The 19,928-nt window shown below is 44.7% G+C and overlaps 2 protein-coding genes across 3 annotated transcripts in view; one reads left to right on the forward strand and one right to left on the reverse strand.

Annotated features, from left to right (window-relative positions):
• Positions 1 to 19,928, forward strand: part of SLC16A11 (solute carrier family 16 member 11) — a 51,657-nt gene that overhangs the window by 17,071 nt on the left and 14,658 nt on the right. The gene's annotated exons all lie outside the window — the stretch shown is intronic.
• LOC109439056 (C-type lectin domain family 10 member A-like) lies at positions 743 to 6,458 on the reverse strand. 2 transcript variants are annotated; one of them, XM_074320114.2, is made up of 10 exons: positions 5,925 to 6,458; positions 5,067 to 5,248; positions 4,297 to 4,413; positions 3,901 to 3,996; positions 3,735 to 3,806; positions 3,560 to 3,631; positions 3,367 to 3,453; positions 3,124 to 3,275; positions 2,156 to 2,262; positions 743 to 2,016 (listed from the first exon to the last, which is right to left on the reverse strand). In XM_074320114.2, exons 2-10 carry the CDS (start codon positions 5,131 to 5,133, stop codon positions 1,860 to 1,862), a joined length of 927 nt encoding a protein of 308 aa, XP_074176215.2. In that variant the 5' UTR covers positions 5,134 to 5,248; positions 5,925 to 6,458; the 3' UTR covers positions 743 to 1,859. The 2 variants fall into 2 exon arrangements, with proteins under 2 accessions (XP_074176215.2, XP_074176214.2); XM_074320113.2 differs by having other exon boundaries at positions 5,067 to 5,162; positions 5,925 to 6,456.

The raw sequence follows: 19,928 nt of genomic DNA on the forward strand, positions 1-19,928 counted from the left end.
TTTTTAAGTGAATAGAGTGGGATTCAATCTATTGAAAGAATACGCTCTTTTTTCAGTAACATGGGAATTTCCAAGGTCTCACCTAGCTTCTCCATTCTGCTATTTTCAGGTTCCTAAAAATCAGGTGATGTGAAATACATGTGGTTTCACAAAAGTGTATATACTGTGTGATTTAATTGATATGAAACACTAGAATAGATAAAACCAATCACTAGTAAAAGAAAGCAGATCATTAGTTGCCTGGGGACAAGGAAATATGTTCGACTGCAAAGGTCAACAAGGGAATTTTTGGGGTGATGGAAATGTTCTATATCTTGATTGGAATGGTAGTTACCAAGGTATTTATATTTGTCAAAAGTCACGTCTGCTCTTTAAATGGCTGCATTTTATCATCTTATACCTCAATAAATTTGATTGTTAAGTTTAAAAAAACTTAGGTTGGTGAAGTGATGGAGAAAAAGGATCCTCATACTATATTGATGGGAATGTAAATTGCTGCTCAAATACTATGTGTCTGACATTTGGGTGACTCTGGATAACAGTATGTAGGTTCCTCCGAATATTAAAAATAGAACTACCATATGATCTCGCAATCCCACTTCTGGTTATTTGCCCAAAGGAAATGAAAATAGGATATTCAAGAGATATCTGCCATGTTCATTGCATCATTGTTCACAATAGCCAAGATATGGGAACAACCTAAGTATTCATCAATGGATGAATGAGTAAAGGAGATGTGGTTTATATGTACAATGGAATTTTATTCAATATTGAAAGGAAATCCTGCCATTTTCAACAACATGGATGGACCTTAGGGGCATTACATGAAGTGAAATAAGCCAGACAGAGAAAGACAAATACTGCAAGGCATCACTTATTTGTGAAATCTAAAAAAGAAAAAAGGCAAATTCTTGGTTGCCAGGGGCTGGAGGTGGGGAAGTTAGAGAGAGGTTGGTAAAAGGGTACAAACTTTCAGTTATGAGTAACGTCCTAGGATCTAATGTAAAACTTAGTGACTATACTTGATAACCCTGTCTAATATAATTGAACTTTGCTAAGAGAGCAGAACTTAAGTGTTTGCATCAAAAAGAAAAAAAATATAAATATGTGAGGTTATGGATGTGTTAATTAACTGGATGGGTGGAAATATATATATATGTTGCCTTACAGCTGCCGAACAGTCTGTTCCTGGCGCCTTCCCCATGACATCACAAGGGAGTGTCCCAGAAAGCTGGGAACCAATGGAATATCGGTCAGGCTCTCTTATCTGATGGTTTCAGTACAGTGATTCCATCCCCCGGGGTTGTGTGTGTGTGTGAAGGCACAGTACGTGTTGGAGCACAATGGGGACTTTCGGGAAGAACAGCCAGTCAGGCACGTGACTCGTGGACCATGGCAAAAACAAGCTTTGTTTCCTTGTATGATTACTAATAAAAGCTATGCTTTGGCCTGATTTGGGGTTCAGTCCTTGAGACTTGAGTCCCTTGGCCCCGCTTGCACTCTACTCTTGTCTACTGTCTTTCTTAACCCTGCGCACCCTTCTTGCTTCCCACAGCTCTTGTCATGCAGGATGCGACATATATATATATATATATATATATATATATATATATATATATATATATATATATATTATACCTCAATAAAGCTGAAATTTGATTAAAAAGAAACACTTAGGAAATCTATGTAGTCATTTGAAAGTTAAGGAAAAAAAAATTCAAAATGATGGAAGTACAATATCCCAGGGCTTATTCCTCTCCCACGGAGGTCTTGTTAGTGGTGTCTGGGGAACAATCCCCCTCCGCCATCCCTGCTGTTTCCAAGGCTGAGTAGTTGACAGGAAGCAGCTCTGAGATGTCCTACCCGGCCTTGCCCAGGCTGGTCTCACAGATCCAGCGGTAGGGCCTCTGGCAGACATCATCATTCCACCTGCCATCAGAATGGAGGTGGGCACAGTCCTCGCCTCCACCCAGCCCGTGCCCATGCCAGTCGTCTGGCTGGCCTGGCTTCCAGTTCCTGAGGGGAGAGGACAACAGCCAGCTAGGAAGGTCAGAAGGAACAGAATCCAGGTCTGGGAAGATGGGACTGTGGATCAGATCCTGGAACAGCAGAGCTGAAGGAGGAAGACAGGCACAGAAAGCCAGGGTGTACTCACTTGAAATTGGTCTTGTAGTCTGTGCCATCCACCCATTTCCAGATTCCTTCAGGATCACTGAGGCCTATCCAGGTGTATGAGGAGCCTGTATGTTCCTGTACGAAATTCTGGGATGATAGAAGGATAATGGTGACTTCTTCCCATCCCAGCTAATTCCTTGGACTAGGAGTCTAAACTGGACATATTCATTAAGTCAGTTGAGGAGATTTGGGATGTTTATCCCAGTGCCCAAGCTAGTTACTATAACGCACCACTTACAAGAATAGTCGATTTCAGCTTAGAAATATCATAGCATGAACTTACACAAACCTAGATGGTATAGCCTACTACACACCTGGGCTAAATTGTATTCTAGGCTATAAACCTGCACAGCATGTTACTGTACAAAATAACATGAGATTAAATCAAGCACAGAGAAATGATGCACTCAAGAGACACTGTAAACACAAGGTGTATGGGGCTGCTGCTGGCGTAACGCGGCATACTGTTTAACAGCAAACTATTATAAGTAGAAAGAATACGCTCTAAAATAACAATTAAAAGTGTAGTATAATACATACATTACCCAAAACATAGTCATTTATTATCATTACTAAGTATTATGTACTGTACATAATTGTATGTGCTGTCCTTTTATGCGTATAGGACTGGTAGCCGCACACACAGTAGGTTTGTTTACACCAGCAGCACCCCAAACACAGGAATAATGTGCTGCGCTACGACGTTATGATGACTCCAACTCACTAGGTATAAGGAATTTTTCAGCTCTATAATAATCTTACGGGACAAAGTCATATATGTGGTTCTTGTCTGAAATGTCATTATGTGGCACATGACCGTAATTATGAGGTGTGTGACTCAGACGGCAGTGTTTTTAAAGCTCTCCAGGTGATTCCAATGTGCAGCAATGGCTGAGAAACCTTTTGTAAATGGCATATGTCCTGAGACCTGAACACTGGAGCCCTCACCTGCTCTTCCCTCGAGTTGATGACAACCAGATGCCCGTTCTCCAGCTGGCAGTACTTCTCAGCCTCAGGCCAGGGCTTCCCCGTACGAGAGAACCAGTAGCAGCTGCCTTCATGCTCCAGCCAGTTAAGGGGACAGCAGGTATTTTGAGTGTCTGAGGGGCCAGGGTGGGGGAGGGTCTGAGATGCTGCCCAGTGGGATGTGGGCAGAAAATGGGGCCCGGCACTCCCCCGCACACCCCTCACCATTGCTCTTGAGAGCAGCCATCTCGCAATTCAGGGAGAGCAGGTCTTTGGCCAGCTGCTGGACTCGCAGGAGCATTTCGGAATAATCTGGGACACACAGATGAGCAGTGGGGACAGTGCAGAGGGCCCAGCCTAGTCCCCTCCATGCCCTCCCTCCACTTCATGCCCAGGTGGAGGGGAGAAGGAGCCGGACCTTTTTTGAGTTTCTCCTGCTCTGTCTCCAGCTTACTCTCCAGAGAAGACACCTTGTCCTTCAAGCTGCGGGCTGGAGGGGAGGGCACTCAGCACCACAGGCTGCTCCCACCAGACCTGTGCTCTGAGAGCCTGCCCCACCCCCCTGGCACACACACTCCTGGAGGGTCTCTCACCTGCTTGCAGTTCCTGCTCATGGTTTCCCACCTCAGTTTTCAGAGATGTTATGGTTTCTTGCAAACTGCCATCTGGAGGACATGGGACTCAGAGCTGGGGAGTCAGTTCCCACCCCTCCCACACCACAACCCAGCCCAGTCCAGAGCCCCTTCCAGCCAGGCTCACCCTGGGAGTGCAGGCCCTGGAGCTCAGCCACAGTGTTCGAAGTGACATTACTGAAAGTTGTTCTCAGAGTCACCAGCTCCCTCTGAAACTTGGAATCTGGTCAAGCGGATGAGACAATCAGTGCTGAGGTTCATTAGGCCCTCTCTGTGCCAGCACTGAGCAGGGCACCAGACGTACATTGTCTCACAGGGTCCTCACAGCCACCCAATCCAAAGGGACAGGCACTATTGTTAGCCACGATCTCAGATGAGGAGACTCAGGCTTAGAGGGGTTATGTAGTTTGACTACCTTACCCACAAACAAGTGACAGAGCCAGCAGCCATCCTTAGCCATCACGACAGCCCACCTCATTGTACCCCACTATTGCCCTGATCCCTGCGACCCTGTGACTCTCACTTTGGGATCCGATCACGCAGATGCCAATCAGCAGGAGGAGGCTGAGGCCCAGGCAGAACAGGAGCGGGCGGGCTCCCGAGCAGAGATTCTGCAGGAAGCGCTGGGGACAGGACAGCCCTGCAGGAGGAGAAGAGGTCAGGACGAGGAGACCCAGGACAGGAGAGAAACAGGGGAGGAGGAGAGGGCCACAGGGACCTGTCAGGGATGGAGGATGGTGCAGGTAAAGCCTGGGGGAGGCTGGACGACGAGGACCGTGGGCCAGAGGAGGCCAGGCCTCTGACCCCTCAAGGAACAGCACAAGTTCTCAGTCACATGTGCCCCCTCACACTCCTGGGGACACACGCATACAAGAACACACAGAAGAGGCATGATGGTGACATGTAAGGTCCTATCACCAGGGCTGGGAGAGGGGACAGGAGAGCACAAGTGAATTCTGGAAGCCAGGCCCTCAGCAGGCTCACGCTCATTAGTATTGTCAGGTTAGTAAATGTTTCCCTTCCAAACACAACTATTCACTCCTCCATTAGTGAATAGTCGTGTCCTCCCCCAGAGTACAGGCCAGGCCCGCTGTGGCCCTCCCTGTCCCTGTCTTTCTGAGGACCTTGAATCCTCTTCATACTGGAGCTCCCAGGGGCTGGGGCCCGACCCCCTCAGAGTGGGGGACCCCACCAGTACACATGGCAGAGGTACATAGATGACATGACAGCAGAAATCATTACAAACATATTAAGAGAGTATTTTAGGAGATACCATTGCTCCTTTCCTCTTACCATTTCTAAGCCACCAGCTCTTCTTGTCACTCTCCACGGACTGGAAGTTTTCATACTTCATTGACATGCTTGGATTAAACTCTGAGGCCGTCAGAGCTGAAATGGAGGCAGGGCCAGAGACAGGCTGGGGCTGGAGCTGGGGCACGAGGGAGGCTGGGACTAGGTTGGAGCTGAGGTCAGGGCTGGAGTTGAGGTAAGAGTTGAGGTTTGGGTTGAGAGGTTAGGGCAAAAAAAGTGGAATGGGTCTGGGTTTGCAGCCGAGTTGGAAATGGGTTCAGGATTGACTTTGGTCTGGGGTAGGGTTGAGTATGGGATTGGAAGTAGAGGTAGAGTTAGAGTTAAATGCATTGCTAGGACTGGGTCTAACATTGGGGCTGAAATTGAGGGTGTCTCCCGCTAGGACCGGGGTCAGTACTCATGTTGATGCCCTGGATGGCCTGGGTCCTAAGCCTGGAGCTGACGTTGGAAATAGAAGAGAGTTAAGATTCAGCTTTGCGTGGGAGCTGATGTTAAGATTCAAGTTGACTCTGGAGTTGAAGCTGTGGTTGGGAGGTAAAGAGGATCTGGGGTTCGTAATGGAGTTAGGGCTGTGGCTGGGCTGGGATCTGAAGTTAGGGCTGGAATTGGGCTAGAGGTGGAGCTAAGTCTCAGTTTGTGACTGAATATTGGCTGCCATACTTCAACCCGAATCCAGTAAAAGGACAGAGTCTAAAACCTCTACTCGGTCATTAAATCTTCAAGCTGCCACCTTATATCTCTACCCATTCCGTCCCCCCTGAGACCCACACTCCCCGCTCCCTGCTTTATCTAACTCTCTCCCTGTCTCCTTGGTCTCACCTGCATCCCCAGCCCTGTTACCTGTGCAAATTCTGAAGGCTGTGATTCTTGGGTTCGTTGTGCAGCAAGGAGCAGAGTTGGAAGAAACTAAATCTTGGAGTGTGGGGTAGAGGGGACCAAGGGAGGAGTCACATAAGTGACGGAGTCCTGCTGGTCTTCGTCTCTGAAAGCCCAGAAGTCTATAATCTGGAATCTTTTATTTCCTCAACTTTGGACAGTTAATAATAATTGAAACACAGGCAGAGATTGCGTGATTGGGAGAGTTAGATATGGGGACAACTTTGCTCTCCTCCTCCAGGATGTGTCTCCTCCCTTTCCGCTTCTTTTGAGCTTCCTGACTTCCTTATTTTTACCATTTGGGAGAGGGGGCTAGACCAGCAGGGATCAGAGGGGCTGTCTGTTGTTGCTTCTCTATCCCACACCCCTTTTCACTTCCTACATCTGAATTTCTTAGACTTGTTGATATCTCCATCATTGCACGCCCGGATCTAGAGGATCCCCTTTCTCTGCTCTTGCTCAATTATGATCTGAGTTCCTGTCATCTCAGCTTCCTCTGGGGCCTCAGCCATCAAGCTTCCCCATTGCTGGCTAGCTCTCCTTACTCTCCACTCACAAGGTGGGATGAGGATGACAGAGAGTAAGAGTTTCTGGCTGGAATGGAATAGGAGCTGCCGCGGATAGGCGCAAACTCTTACTGAGCATCACCTCTGAGGATGGGGCAGACATTTGTACATTAACCATTCGGTTCCCACAGGAACCATGGGAAGCGTTTTGGATGATGAGTATTATTGCAAAAGTAATTTTGAACTTGCCGACCCCTGACACGGTCTGAAGGACCTTAAGGAGTTCATAGTCCACACACTAAGAATCTTGGTGTAAAATAACTAATATTTTATAATGACCTGTGTGTAGCCACAGTGACAAATCCTTTTGTTAGTTACAGAAGTTATTTGAAAAAAGTACAGCTTCTTGCATTTTAAAGTGTCAATTATAACATCAACGATTACAGAAAATTATGTCAAAACATTTTATTTTGTTATTTTTTCTGCATGTATTAAACATTTCTAACTTATACATTATATTTTTAAAGTCAGTTAAATGTTATTTAATTCAATAATGAGGGCATCAATATGATGGTAAAGCTAATATTGGGGAATATTAAATAGACAGAAATATTGATAGCAATAGAAAAAAAGATTGCCGGAATAAGATTCCTAAATTAGATGCAATACTTACTTGCTCTACAGGGCAATAAACCTGTAATCTTTAGGTAATCTTTCCTGCCAGACGGAATTTATTTGCATTGCTATTGGACAAGAATCATTTGCCTTGCTATTAGCTTTTCTATAGAGTCTGACCATATATTAATCAATATTACAAATAAGTCAAACAAATGTACGTTTCCCCTAAAGAGATCATTCTTGAGTGAGTCTCTTAGACAATATTCTAGTAAAGCAATCATAGACATGCATTCACTATTTTGCCTATCTCTAAGTTTTGGATTTTTTTTCTAAGAAGTCCCCTTGTGATCATAAATAATCTCAAAACATTTTTCTTTATCACTACAAAAAGCTGGCATTTGTCCTGATTCATTTAGTGCAACACAAAGTAGCAACAAACATATGTAAGCCTCCTGTAGGATGGTCAGCATATCTAGAGCTATGTGGTATTAGACTATCAAAGTCTAGGAAAATTTTATCTATGGAGCATTATAAAACTTAGGTAAGTTGTGATGCAATTGTAAATAAGTTTCGAGATGAATTATCTTTGCTGAAACAATTCAGCATATCTAATGGCACCTCATATTCAGTTATCAAACACTTTCTTTTAAATTTCTATCCACAAAGATAATGAAAAACAATCTGCCTTCAGGTGGCAAGCACAGCAGTGCACATTCACTCTCTCACCTGTGTCAATGCTACTGTTCTCTATCATCACATATATATGAGCTATGGCAATTCCCCTGTCAACTCTATGCCAACTCTACTGTTCTCTATCATGATATAGTCTAGGGGGCACCTGGTACTTTTATTACCCGATGTTGCACATAATATCATGGTGATATATTGATAACATTATACTAATTTGACTAGATGAGGAGAAAGGAGCAGGCTCCCTCGATGTATGTAAGACATATGTATGCTAGAGGAGGGGGGTAAACTCTGCTAACATTTCACTGGTCTTGGGTATGTGAAGCTGCCCTTAAAAAGTTAGAGCCAAGTTGCCACACTTGCACTATCCATCAGAAGGAAAAAGGCAAGATGCTTTGAATGTCCTTGAATTTTTGAGAAAATGTATAGCACATGCCATGTGTTGCTCTGAGCCATTAACTGAGGAACCTATAAGGTTACCAGTGCTACAATAGGCCTAGAGCGAGAAAAGGCTTTGTATCAGATCTAAACTGAAGGGTAAGGTTTTCTGCTGTTTAGGCCTTAGGACTGAGCAGACCCAATCGTATTGGAAATGTCTATGGCGAGAAGGGTACTATACTGAGCCTCTGGACAATCCCAATATGGGAATCACAGTGTGGACCCCTAGGATTTTGGAATAAAACAGTGAGTGCCCGCATTCGTTTACCACTATTTTCCATTTGAAAAGCAGCTCCTGGGCTTGCTCCTAGGGCTTGGTAGAGATTCAATAGCTAATGAAACTTTAAGTGACTATGCAACCCAAAATCTCCATCATGATCTAGGTTTTATTTGATGATCAAAATCATAGAATTAAATGTGCATTGCAAAAAATTGTAAAATATAAATGTTTCATACATACAAGATGAGTCCAGAGAGCATAATTGCTTCAGTAGGTGGCTCATATTTCCATTGTAGCTGTTCCTAATGCTTTGCTGTAGCTTGTTCACTTCACACATAGGACCTCACAGAGAGATCCATATAATTACTTAATGGAAGAGAAAAAACTGCAGCCCTGATTTGAAGATGGCTTTTCAAGCTGTGAAAGCATCTATGAACAAATATATGGCTGTTGCACTATAGCCTAAAGGCAGTGGTGAAGGGAATCCTCTCAATAGGCAGATCTTAGGCAGTATATTTGGTTGTCCATATTAGGTGGAAGGATATATGGCCTGAAGTATGGAATTATATTGATTTATGGAGGTGGCTTAATGAGTTCACTAGCTGGTCAGTGACTTGGGAAGAACAAAACTTGAAAATTGTTGACAAGGTTGTTGTTTTTTTAAAGATTTTTGTTAAATATACCTAACATACAATATTATACTAGTTTCAGGTATACACCATAGTTATTCAACATTTTCATACCTAAAAAAGTGGTAAGTCCAGCAACTATCTGACACTGTACTATGCTACCACAATATTATTGAGTACTCATATAGTCCCTATGCTGTACATTTACATACATCCCCAAGACTTATTTGTTTTATACCTGGAACTTCGAACCTCTTATTCCCCTTCACCTCCCCTCCCCCTCTTTTCAGTTTTTCAATCACAGTTCACATTCAATATTATTTTATATTAATTTCAGGTGTATAGCATAGTGGTTAGACATTTATGTAATTTAAGAAATGACTCCCCTGACTAGTCTAGTCTCCCTGGCACTACACATAGTTACTACCATATTATTAATTATATTCCCTATGCTTTTTGTACTTCCTAATCCTTTCACCTTTTTCACCCTGCCAACAACCCCCCTCCTGTCTAGTACCCATCTGACACCATACTTAGTTATTATCATACTATTGACTATATTCCTTATGCTATAAACTACATCCCATGACTACTTTGTAAGAACAACTTTGTACTTCTTAATCTCTCCCCCTTTTTCACCCAGCTCCCCAACTCTCCTCCCATCTGACATTAAAATGTCCTCTGTACACAGCTATGAGTTTGTTTCTGTTTTGTTTGTTTGTTCATTTTGTTCTTTAGATTCCGCATACAAGTGAAATCACACTGCCTCTGTCTTTCTCTGTCTGACATACTCCACTCAGCACAATTCCCTCAAGACCATCCATGCCACCGCAGATGGCAAGAACCCATTCCCTTTCATGGTGGAGCAATATTCCATTATATATATGTACCACCTGCTCTTTATCCATTCATCCATTGACAGATACCCAGGCCATTGTAAACAATGCCACAACGAACATATGGGTACACACACCCCTCAAAGTAGTGTTTTGGGTTTCTTTGGATAAATACCCAGAAATCGGATTACTGGGTCCTTCCTTGTCTCTTGTTATAGACTTTGTTTTAAAGTCTATTTTGTCTGGTGTAAGTAATGCTATTCCGGCTTTTTATTTTTTCTTTCCATTTTTATGAAATCTTTTTCCATCCCTTTACTTTCAGTCTGTGTGTGTCTTTTGATCTGAGTGAATCTCTTGCAGGCAGCATATGTAAGGGTCTTGGTTTCTTATCCACACTATATTTTGATTGGAGCAGTTAATCCATTTACATTTAAAGTAATTATTGATAGAAATATAGTTATTTACATTTTATTATTCATACTTTTTATCTTTTTTTTTCAAGTTAAAGAAGCCCCTCTAAGAGTCCTTGTAATATTGGTTTGGTGGCGATGAACTCATTTAGCTTTTTCTTGTCTGGGAAGCTCTTTATCTGTCCTTCAATTCTAAATGATAGCTTTGCTGAGTAGAGTAATTTTGGTTGTAGGTCCTTGCTTTTCATCACTTTGAATATTTTGTGCCAATCTCTTCTGACCTGCAAGTTTCTATTAGAAATCAACTGCCGGTCTTATGGGAACTCACTTGTAGGTAACTAACTGCTTTTCTCTTGCTACTTTAAAGATTCTCTCTTTGTCTTTAACCATTGGCATTTTAATTATGATGTGTCTTGGTGTCAGCCTGTTTGGGTTCATCTTGTTTGGGACTCTCTGTGCCTCCTGGGTTTGTACGTCTATTTGTATGTTTATTTCCTTCACCAGGTTAGGGAAGTTTTCTGTCATTATTTCTTCAAATAGGTTTTCAATTCCTTGCTATCTCTCTCTTCTCCTTCTGGTATCCCTATGATGTGAATGTTGGGATGCTTGATGTTGTCCCAAAGGCCTCTTAAACTTTATTTATTTATTTATCTATTTATTTATTTATCCTTTTTTCTTTTTGTTGTTCTAATTGGGTGTTTTCTGGTACCTTATCTTCTAAATCACTGATTCAGTCTTCTGTTTCATTTAATCTACTGTTGATTCCCTCTAATGTATTCTTCATTTCAGTTATTGTATTCTTTATTTATGACTGGTTCCTTTTCATGTTTTCTATCTCCATTTTTATGTTTCCTATCTCTTTGTTGATGTTCTCCCTGAGTTCATTGAGCATCCTTATAACCAATGTTTTGACTTCTGCATCTGGTAGATTGCTTATCTCCATTTTGTTTAGTTCTTTTTCTGGAACTTTATTCTGTTCTTTTAGGGCATGTTTCTTTGTCTCCCCATATGGGCTGCCTTTCTGTGTTTGTTTCTGTTTATTAGGTAGGGCTGCTATGCCTCCTGGTCTTAGTAGAGTTGCCTTATGTAGTAGGTATCCTATGGGGCCCAGTGGTACAATCTCCCTGATCACCAGAGCTGGGTGCCCTAGGTGTGGCCACTTATGTCAATTATTTGTGCCCTCCTGTTGTAGTTGACCCTCAGTTGCTCTTTGCACATCAGTGGGAGTGATTTACCCTTGGGCTTATTCGTTGTGAGTACTGGCCATTACTACAGTGCAGGATCTGTCGCATGAGGGCTGACCCTACAGAGAAGGATTCACTTTAGCAGGGCTCTGGTGCTTGCTCAGTCTGCCTTTTTGGCGTGTCCTCCTTGGAGGCAGCTTGGTGATGCTCCAGCTTGGTCCAAAGCTGGCCTCTGGGTGTGCTGGTTCCCAGGGTCTCCTGGGAGGGGTCTTGCTCCAGGCCAATTTCAGCCACAACCTGTACCCTGCCCAGGGTCATCTGGCATGAGTCACAAAACAATCCACAGATGGCTGCCACCCACACTGGGCTTGGAGGTATCTCAGGAGGCCCAGTCATGAACTGAAAGCAGCTGTGACTAGTGCTGGGCTTAGGGATGCTCAGTAAGATGTACAGGATATGCTGAGGGCAGATGCTGCTTGTTTGGGTTTTGTGGGCCTTTGTGAGATTTTTAGGAAAGTCCACAGAATGAGCCAAGGCAGGCTATTTGTACAGAAAAGCCACTGGAAGTGGCCTGGTTGTGCCTGAAAGTTGGGTGGGGTGGGGTCTCTGGCAATTATCAGGGTCAGGTGAACATATGGTGTTAGCTAGGCTGATGGAGATATGGCAGCAACCTGTGTCTTTACCCCAGGAAGGGAGAGAGCTCAACAAAGACACAGTGGCTTTCACCAACTCCTCCGTCCAGGAGAAAGATGCCCCTCCAGCCCTTGCCCTGAAGCTAGACTACTCAGTTTCTCTTTGTCCCTGGTACCTTTTGAGCTGCTACCCAAGAGCTGGAGCTCAGAACAAGTGAGTCTTTTTGCGAGTAAGTCCATGCATGGGCCCCTTAAGAGGAGCGCCTAGGACTGCAGCTGCAATTGTCTCACTCAGCCACAATTTTAACAGCCAGAAGTTTTGGGGACTTCTCTTTCTGGAACTGGAATCCTGGGCTGGGGAGCCTGGTATGGGGCTGGTTCCCCTCACTCCTTTGGAGGAGACTTCCAGAGCCATGATATCCTTCCCAATTTTTAATGGTTATATGCAGGTGTGAGACCATCCCTTTCCCATCTCTGTCCCTCTTACCAGTCTCAAGGTAGCTTCTTCTGTTTGTCCTTAGTTGTAGGGGCTTCAGTTCAGCTAGACTTCAGGAGATTCTTTTTTTTTTTTTTTTTTTAAGATTTTATTGGGGAAGGGGAACAGGACTTTATTGGGGAACAGTGTGCACTTCCAGGACTTTTCTCCAAGTCAAGTTGTTGTCCTTTCAATCTTAGTTGTGGAGGGTTCTGTTCAGCTTCAAGTTGTTGTTCTTTCAGTCTTAGTTGTGGAGGGCGCAACTCAGCTCCAGGTCCAGTTGCCGTTGCTAGTTGCAGGGGGCGCAGCCCACCATCCCTTGCGAGAGTTGAACCGGCAACCTTGTGGTTGAGAGGACACACTGCAACCAACTGAGCCATCCGGAAGCTCAGCTCAAGGTGCCGTGTTCAATTTTAGTTGCAGGGAGCGATGCCCACCATCCCTTGCGGGACTCGAGGAATTGAACTGGCAACCTTGTGGTTGAGAGCCCACGCTCCAACCAACAACTGAGCCATCTGGGAGGCAGCTCAGCTCAAGGTGCCATGTTCAATCTTAGTTGCAGGGGACAGAGCCCACCATCCCTTGTGGGACTCGAGGAATTGAACTGGCAACCTTGTGGTTGAGAGCCCACTGGCCCATGTGGGAATCGAACCAGCAGCCTTAGGAGTTAGGAGCACGGATCTCTAACCACATGAGCCACCGGGCTGGCCCCCAGGAGATTCTTAATGATGGTTGTTCTGTCATTTAGTTGTAATTTTGATGTGGTCATGAGAGGAGGTAAGCACAATGTTTACCTACTCCACCATCTTGACTGGAAATCTCAACAAGTGTTTTTGAGGGGCAGCTGGATGGCTCAGTTGGTTAGAGCATGAGCTCTGAGCAATAGGGTTGCTGGTTCAGTTCCCACATGGGCCAATGGGCTGTGCCCTCCACAACGAGATTGAAGACAATGAGCTGCTGCTGAGCTGCTGGAGGGATGGCCGCATGGCTCAGTTGGTTAGAGCGCGAGCTCTCAACAACAAAGTTGCCAGTTCAGTTCCCGCATGGAATGGTGGGTTGCACTCCCTGCAACTAAAGATTGAAAATGGCAACTGGACTTGGAACTGAGCTGCACCCTCCACAACTAGATTGAAGGACAATGACTTGGAGTTGAGGGCCCTGGAGAAACACACTGTTCCCCAGTATTCCCCAATTAAAAAGCAAAACAAGTGTTTTTGAGGGGAGAGATATATAGCTGAACATCTCAGAATGGGGATAGAGGGGGAAGATATTTTTGTCCCATGTAAATGCCCACCAAAGGACAGTTACCTCTCAATAACCAGGTGGATCACATGACCTGTTTTGTGAATGGCAGTCAACTTTACTTGGTGCTTACTCAATTGACTCATGTAGAAAATTACCATAGCAGCAGGGATATAAGCTATACATTAGCATAAAAATGAAGATTTTCCTTTCCGAGGTTGACATGGCTATTGCTACTGCTGAGTGTCTAACCTGCCCAAAGCAGAGACCAATACTTTGCCCCAATATAGTGTCATTTACCTTATGCATCATGAAGGGAGCAGCAATATGTACTCAGAGGAATTAGCATATATTTTGAATATGGATATGACTTCCTTTCCCATAATGCTTCTGCTAGCACCTCCATTCATGGACATATATGTACCATGTTATTGCTCATGCTATCACCTCCAACTAAGGAACTCAGTTCATAATGAAGGAAGTAAAGCAGTGCACTGATATCTATGGTATTGCCATGTGTCTAGCACTCAGATGGATAGCCTAATTGAGTGGTAGGATAGTTTTTTAAAAGTCCCGTTACAGCACCAGCTGGGAGACAATAACCTATATAATTGGGGGTGCTGTTCTACAGGATATGGCATATGCATTATACAATATATGATTCCATATCCCTCATGGAGACAATGCACAAGTCTGGAAACCAAGGTATGGAGGTGGGAATGTGTCATCTCAATAATATACCTAATATTCCATTTATGATTTTTAGCTTCCTATCTCACAATCTTAGGCTCAGTGTGTTTGGAGATCTGAGTGTCCAAGGAAAGAATGTTCCCATGAGGAAAATAGTCTTTGTTCAATTAAATTCACATCTAAGAATAACTCCTGTTCATTTTAGTCTCCTTATGCCACTGAACCAATAACAGGCAGAGCAGAGGATTCTTATTCTAGAGGAAGAGTTTGATCCCAAAGACCAAGGGGAAAATGGGAGGCTCTTACATTGTGGGGGCAAGGAGGACTATATCTGAAACCCAGAGGAGTTACTGAAGTGGCTTCAGTAGCTCTATAACCAGTGATAATGTTCAGTAGCAAATAGTGGCAACTGAGGCAAGACAGGAACAATAAGGGTTTTTGTTGTGTGAGAATGAAAGTTTGTTTAGTCTACCAAGTGAAAAACAACCCTAATAAACTGAGGTTCTAGCAGGATAAAGAGATCATGGAAAAGAGGATGGAAGAAAGAAGCTATGTATACCATTTTATGCCTCATGATCAGCTACTGAAAAAACAGCAGAACTGTATTTCATGTTAATTAATTCTCCCTCCCCCCCAGTAACTTATATAAAATGTACTTGTTAAGGCTAACATTGCATTTAGGTTCCTGCTGAAAGTATGACTAAATAATCATCACCACTTGATGATACATAAACCACTTGCAATTATCCCCCCTGCCCCCCCATTGTTGGGGACGTGAATTTCTTCAACCAAGTGAAGAACAAAAATGAACACTGGGTGGTGAAAGTAGGGGACTATGCTGGTTATTCTTTGAGTCTCTCTCTAGGAACATTATTCATTCTTTCCTTACCTGCTATGCTCCAGGAAGCTCATCACTATGGACTGCTTCATGACAACTCCCTTGCCATATGACCTCCTTTTGGGTCCTTCCAATTGGAGGCACTGATAGGAGCTCAGAGGGCAGGAAAAGAGAACTGCTGTGTATTGGTTCTTCTGCTCTCCTCTAGTTGTTATAGTTCCGATGGAACTCCCTTCTAATTCTCCTGCCAGGTGGCCCTCTTCCATGCTCCAAAACCTCTCGGGGCTCCAATGTCACGTTCCTTTCTCCTTTGCCTTCCCCCTAGATATGGGCTCATTGCTTCTCACCAGTCACAAGGGGCTTCATCCACCTTTGTTGTTCTCATTCCTGCTTACACTCTGTAAATGTCCCTTCATCAACTCTTTTCAGTTAAATCCTTTTGTGTTGCCATCTGTATTTTGCTGAGACTGAAAAAAGCTTTTTGAAAAAATTATAGATGTTTACCAAAGAGCACAGGAAAAAAAAAAGACTAAATCTCCAGTAGAAAGTCAACAAACTTTTCAAACTCAGCATGTCCAAAACAAAGCTTATTTCCCCATCCTACCCACAGAACCAGCTTCTCTCACAATCTTCCCTATCTCAATTAACTGATATTGCATCCTTCTAGTTTCCCAAGCCCCATACCTGGAATTATGCTTGACCCTGTCATTCCCTCAAACTCCTCAACCAACCCATTAGCAAATCCTGACTGCTGTGCCTTTAAAATACTCATATATCCAGAATGTGGGAGGACACTTTTCCCCCATTCCCTTTCTATTATTCTGGTCAAACCATCATTGCATTTCACCTGAAATAGTGCAATGACCCCACCTGGTCCATGTTGCCATCCTTGCTGCCCTTTCTATGAGTCACAACCCAGCAGGCAGAATGATCATATTACAACATGAACCCCATCATGTGATTCCTATATCAAAACTTTCCAAAGTCTTCCTGTTGGACTGATAGTAAAGGCAAATCCTTTCCAGTGGCCTTCAAGGCCCAATTACTCCACATCTCTTGACCCTCCAAACTCATCTGCTCCTTTCCCGCTGCTCAGTCCACTCCAGCCACCCCAGCCTCCTTGCCTTCCCCTGAACATAACAGTCATTTCCCTGCCTAAGAAAGAACAAATAAGACTTTATGCAGATGCTAAAATGAGTGGAATATATCTTTATTTATGATTTGGAGAGAAGTTTATGCTATATTGTTAATTTTTAAAAAGCAAGGTGCAGAGCTGGCCAGTGGCTCAGGCGGTTAGAGCTCCATGCTCCTAACTCCGAAGGCTGCCAGTTCGATTCCCACATGGGCCAGTGGGCTCTCAACCACAAGGTTGCCAGTTCAATTCCTCGAGTCCCACAAGGGATGGTGGGCTCTGCCCCCTGCAACTAAGATTGAACATAGCACCTTGAGCTGAGCTGCCGCTGAGCTCCCGGACGGCTCAGTTGGTTGGAGCGTGTCTTCTCAACCACAGGTTGCCGGTTCGACTCCCGCAGGGGATGGTGGGCTGTGCCCCCTGCAACTAGAAAACGGCAACTGGACCTGGAGCTGAACTGTGCCCTCCACAACTAAGATTGAAAGGACAACAACTTGACTTGGAAAAAAGGCCTGGAAGTGCACACTGTTCCCCACTAAAGCCCTGTTCCCCTCCCCCAATAAAAAAGAAAAGCAAAGTGCAGATGATCCTATTTATATATAACATCTAAGCTACAATATATTGGCTTTCCTTCTCCACCTTTCAAAACACTCACGTTCCCTCCTGTCGAAAGGGATGTGTGCACAGACTCAAGGAATCGCTCTTAGCAGGATTTACAGGGCTCACTGGCGGGGACTGAATCCCTTTCATGAAGAGTGTGTATGTGTGCACAGAGCCCATGCCAGGGTATCAGGCAGCACTGGGCTTGAATCCTGGCTCTCTCCCTTATGAGAGTTAGAGTATATCACTCAATGAACCTCAGTTAATCATCCAAAATGCCTCCCAAAGTTCTTGTAGGAATGAATGGTTAATGTATGGCAAGTTTTTGGCACAATCCCCATCACAGATTTGATGCTCAATAAAAATTTGCTCCTGTCCCTGGCTCCTCCCCTCCTGGTCCAGCCAGAAAATCCTCTTCTCTGTTACCTTCTCTCCTCCTTTCCCAGGTTCTTGAGTCCTTGGTTGACTTTTACTTCTGAGTGGAGGAAAGGCCAGAGCGGTGCCAGCCTGATGGTTAAGTCACCTGACAATGCTGACTCAGGGGTTCAGATTCTAGGAGCCCAGGTTTGCATTGGGCAAGATAAGAGAAATGGATTCCTCTGGACCTGAGTCAAAAATATCTGATGACATCAAAACTTTTGGGGAATTCGGAGGCAAGAAGTGAAAAAGGATGTGGCAGAGGGAAACAACAAACTTCACCCTTGGCCCCTTTTGGTACTGCTCCCCCTTTCAAGCCGTAAAAATAAGGAAGTTGGGGAGCCGGAAAGAAGACAAAAGCGGAAGAATAGCACCCTGGAGGAGAGGTGCTAAGTGGAGATCATCCCCCACTGCCACCTACATAACCCTTTGTCTGTGCTCCAACCCCCTTCTGATTTACTGTCCATGGCCAGGGGCTAGGAAATCTCAGGGTACAGAATGTTGGGCCCCTCCACACAGAGACAGGAAGAATTCAGTCACTTGTGTGGAATCTCTCGACCTTATGGCCCTCCATTCAGAATTTTTTGACCCTGATACTTGCACTGCCTAAGAAACCAGGAATCACGTTGTGGGGACAGAGTCCCAGAAAGCAGTTTCCAGGCTCTCAGCCTCACGTGGAAAGGTGCTGGCTCGGGTAGTAGATGGCCATCAGCTGTGACTAGTTGGCCATCAGCTGTTACCAGTTAGCCATTAGCCACTGATATAACTGCCATGGCTAAACTAGCAAGCACGGATTGCAGTTAGCAAGTGAGATTGGTTTGCAGAGACAAGTGGACGCCGGGTTGTGGATCGTGTGGCTCCTGCCTCCTGTGTCTCCAACCCAGCCGCCAGCGAGACTACAGTGGTATGACTCCCTATCTATGGCTCCGTGGGTGTTCCTTTTTGGTCTCACCATATCCTGTGTTCTTGTGCAGGGAGCGGGACCAGAAACCCCACATGGCACCCTGCATGACAATAGCTCTAACTCCAGCTCAGCCTCAGCCTGAAACCAACCCCCAGTCCCAATTTCAGTCCCAACCTTAGCTCTAAATTCATCACTAAATTCAAGTTGAATCCCAAACATAACTCCAGCCTCGCCCCACCCTGAACCTCAGCCCCAAACTCAGTCCCAAACCCAACATGAGCCCTGTTCACAATTTTAGCCTGAGACCCAATCTCACTTTCAGCTTCAAACACCAGACCTAATCATACACCCATCTTAATTCTAACTTCAGTCCCAACCCCAGCTCAACCTTGGATCCAATTCCAAGCCTGATCCCTGTTTTAACCTCACCTGCAAACCCAGCCCCGTCCCCATTCTAGTGCCAACACCAGACTCAGTCTCTACCTGGCCTCACTTCCTACCTCAGAACCAGCTCTAGACCTACCTCCAGCATCATTCCAGGATCCTCCCAAAGGGGCCCTAACACCTGCCCAGGCCAGCCCCTCTCTGCCTCCATCTCAGCTCCAACAGCCTCAGAGATCACTTTGGCCCAAGATGTCAATGAAGTATGAAGACGTCAAGTGCTTGGAGAGTGAGAATGAACAGAGGTTTAGGAAACATAAGAAGACAAGCAGAATACCCCAGAGACAGGCCCAACCCTAAAAGTTTTGGGGGACTGAACTAGTTCAGTCTTACTCCCCTCTTGGCTCCCCCTCCTCAAGGAGCCTGGGAGCAGACGTGAGGATACCTACAGCATACAGTCCACACCCCACTCACCTCCCGACCGCTGGATGTATCTACCCTGCATGGGCTCAGGGTGGACACACTCCACTGGGCTGCATCTCTGAGGTCCTGGTTTTGCTCTTTCCTGTGACTTTGGTTATTGATATTGAAAGTCAAACTTTTGGAATTTGAAAAACCTTTTCTCTCCTCCGCAGCCTGGAGCTTGCAAATCTAGAATCACCTGGCTTTCAGAATGTTGCTTCTGTCATGAGTTCTGAAAATCCATTCAGAGATCCAGCTGAATTTTTTGTCTTGGCTTATGTGCATATCTGCTCCTAACTAAGGGCAGACAGTGTGAAGAGCAGTCACTGCACCTGAGTGGTAGGCAGGAATTGGTTACACCAAGGTTTGATGCTGGGAACCTCATCTACTGTAAATATTATTGCATGCTTTTCATGTAATATCTTTCTGCACTCTGATATTTTCTAACTGCATAAAGTGTATTTTTAATTTTAAAAACAAGCAAATAAATGACATTGAAAATATCTAACTAGAAATTTTTACCAACTTGCACATGCTCTCCCAGTTTAGAATGAGTGAGTCAAGGTCACACTGTAATTGTCCCTCCCATAGCAAAGACAAAATCAACAATTCTGGCCTGGTTAGGTGTGGCAGTGTCACAGGCACCACGAAAGGGAGACTGTCC

This window comes from Rhinolophus sinicus, chromosome 12 (genome assembly GCF_057876585.1).
Source record: "Rhinolophus sinicus isolate RSI-liver-muscle chromosome 12, RSI-T2T, whole genome shotgun sequence".
Classification (NCBI taxonomy): Eukaryota; Metazoa; Chordata; class Mammalia; order Chiroptera; family Rhinolophidae; genus Rhinolophus; species Rhinolophus sinicus.

What these genes read in the sequence shown, in the direction of transcription:
- LOC109439056 (XM_074320114.2), bottom strand. Translation starts at nt 5,133, where the DNA reads ATGTCAATGAAGTATGAAAACTTCCAGTCCGTGGAGAGTGACAAGAAG. An exon ending in GGCTGCTCTCAAGAGCAATG is followed by an intron (nt 3,276 to 3,366) that starts GTGAGGGGTGTG and finishes CTGGCCCCTCAG; the next exon opens with ACACTCAAAATACCTGCTGT. An exon ending in TCAACTCGAGGGAAGAGCAG is followed by an intron (nt 2,263 to 3,123) that starts GTGAGGGCTCCA and finishes CTATCATCCCAG; the next exon opens with AATTTCGTACAGGAACATAC.